Source organism: Patagioenas fasciata (genome assembly GCF_037038585.1).
Source record: "Patagioenas fasciata isolate bPatFas1 chromosome 6 unlocalized genomic scaffold, bPatFas1.hap1 SUPER_6_unloc_1, whole genome shotgun sequence".
NCBI classification, from domain to species: domain Eukaryota; kingdom Metazoa; phylum Chordata; class Aves; order Columbiformes; family Columbidae; genus Patagioenas; species Patagioenas fasciata.
In genome coordinates, this window is record NW_027288503.1 from 77501 (window position 1) to 80000 (window position 2500).

The 2500-nt window shown below is 65.6% G+C and overlaps 1 protein-coding gene across 1 annotated transcript in view; it reads left to right on the forward strand.

The window, feature by feature from the left end:
• LOC139826589 (uncharacterized) overlaps nt 1–2500 on the forward strand; it is a 6465-nt gene that overhangs the window by 860 nt on the left and 3105 nt on the right. Inside the window, exons 3-4 of the mRNA XM_071802901.1 lie at nt 577–1439; nt 1551–1936. Of these exons, the coding sequence (XP_071659002.1) occupies nt 577–1439; nt 1551–1936 (1249 nt within the window). The remainder of the gene's footprint in view (nt 1–576; nt 1440–1550; nt 1937–2500) is intronic.

The following is a 2500-nucleotide window of genomic DNA, read 5'->3' on the forward strand; positions in this document are numbered from 1 at the left end:
TGGACCGGACCGGACCGGACCGGCGGGAAAGGACTGAACTGAACTGGACCGGACCGGACCGGACCGGCGGGAAAGGACTGAACTGGACCGGACCGGACCGGACCGGACCGGTGGGAAAGGACTGAACTGAACCGGACCGGACCGCACCGGACCGGACGGGCGGGAAAGGACTGAACTGAACCGGACCGGACCGCACCGGACCGGACGGGCGGGAAAGGCCTGAACTGAACTGAACTGGACCGGACCGGACCGGACCGGTGGGAAAGGACTGAACTGAACTGGACCGGACCGGACCGGACGGGCGGGAAAGGACTGAACTGAACCGAACCGGACCGCACCGGACCGGACCGGACCGGACCGGACCGGCGGGGCTCGGACGGACCCGGCGTCCGGCCGCGCTCGCGAGAGGGTCGACCTGCCGGGGCAGGAGGGCTGAGCGTCCTGCTGCTTTTTACGCGGCCCCCCGGCAAGTTCTCGAGGTTGAAGGGCGTGCGATACGCTGGTCGCCCCGTCCCTCTTGTCCCGACCCTAGGGTTCGGCGCCGACGTGGTGTTTTTCCTCTCCGCTGCTGAGGAGCAACGACAGAACCCGAGGGAGGGAGGGAGGGAAAGGCGGGAACAAGGAGCCGGGGGACGTTGAGGTCGGACGGTCGGAAATCACACACACACAGGAAAAAAAAAAAAAAAAAAAAAAAAAAAAAGCAAAAACAAGGCTCTTCGCCCCGAGGGCGGCAGAGCACCGCCACGGGCCCCGGCGGAGAGGCGGTCACGGCCCCGAGCCCGTCCTGCTCTTCGAGAAGCGGCTGGATGACGGAGGCTGGGAACGGCGGGGCGGTTGGTCCTACGCAGGGACAGGATCTGGACGCGACCGAGCGAGCCTCTCGCGGGTGGCTGCGGGACAGTGTACGCGACTCTACGAGTCGAGCTTTTCGACCCTCGCGATCCGTGCACACGCTCGGCGAGTCCGTGTCTGGAGTTTCGGGGCTCGCGAGTGGCGTGGGGATGCGGGTTTCGTGGCGGTGTTTTATTTTTTTTTTGGTGGGGGTTTATTTCGGCAGGGGCGGCGGGGTCGTGGTGGTGTCGTCGTGCCCCCCACCCGCACCTGCCGCCGCCGCCGCCGTATAATTTCACTTCGTCTTCCGGCTCAGACTGCACGGCGAGCACAAACACCCCCCCTCCCCGCCCCCACCCCAAAGCGCGGTCTCTCCCGCCCTCGCCTTGCCCCCCGCCCCCTCCGGCCCACCCGCGGGAAGGGCCGGAGGGGGTCGGCAACTGCGCGCGCCGCGCATGCGCGCTCTCCCCGCCGCCCGGCAACCGGCCCCCTGCCCCCCGCCAGGTGCCCAACGGTCAGTCGCTCGGAGTCAAGCCCGCCGGGCGGGCGGTCGCGGGGAGGCCAGCGCAGGAGCGTCTTGCCGATCGGCCGAGGAACCCCGCGCGCGGGTAGGCAGGGAGGCAGGCGGGCCGGGACGGGGGGACGGGGACGGGGACGCGGTGTCTCTATGCCTCCCCGGGGGGAGGCAAAGCCGCTGGCGGGGTCGGTTTCTTCTTCAGCCCGCGGCCGGGGCGGGCAGCGGGCCGAGGGACCGAGCGAGCGAGCCACCGAGGAAGAAGCGCGGGAGGCGGCAGCACGGGCAGGTGAGGGGGTTAGGCCTCCGACAGCGGGGCTGAGAAACCGCGGGACGCCCGCGTGCCCCCCCCCCCCGCCCTCCGTCCACCCCCCCGCGCCGTCCACCCCCGTCCACCCCGGGCACGGAGCCGGCAGGGACGCCCCGGCTTCCCGGGGGGGAGGCGAACTCGCTGGCGAAAGGCCGGGGCGGGGGGTGGGGAGGAACTCTGGGCGCGGATGGGCGGCCGGGCTCGCTGCGGCGGACTGGGGCGGGCAGGCGGTGGTTGGGGCCGGGGAAGGCCGCCGCCTGTGCTCGGTCCGTAGCCCACCGGCAACGGGGGGGGGGGGGGAGTTAAAAAAAAAGGGGGGGCGGGGGGGGTGTGTGTGAAGTCGGTGACAGAAACCGAAAGCGTAAATTCAAAAAAAAAAGGCGGCTGGAGAAAAGGCGTACGTACGTCTACAAGCCAAACCAAACCAAAAACGAACGGTCGGTGAAAGAAAACGAAGACGTAAAACAAACAAAAAAACCACACACACACACACACACAAAACCAAACAATTGACAGATAAATAAATAAATAGTCAAAAAAGCAAAAGGAAAATAAAAAAGGCTACCCGAAGACGGGAGAATAAAGAAGAAAGGGGGAGCGGGCGGGGTGTGCGTGCCTTTTTTTTCACGGCTCTCTCGGGGCGGGGGGCGCGGGGACACACGCCGATCGATCCGTTAACGCGTTCATCACGCGCTGGTTACGCATTCACGCGGGCCTTCATTTTTCAGGGACTCGTCGGGAATGGCTCAAGCGGAGGCGGAAACGTCTGATACATTTCAATAAATTACAATAAATAAAAGTTTTAAAAAAATATGTAAAACACGCGGGGAAATTGGAATACATGA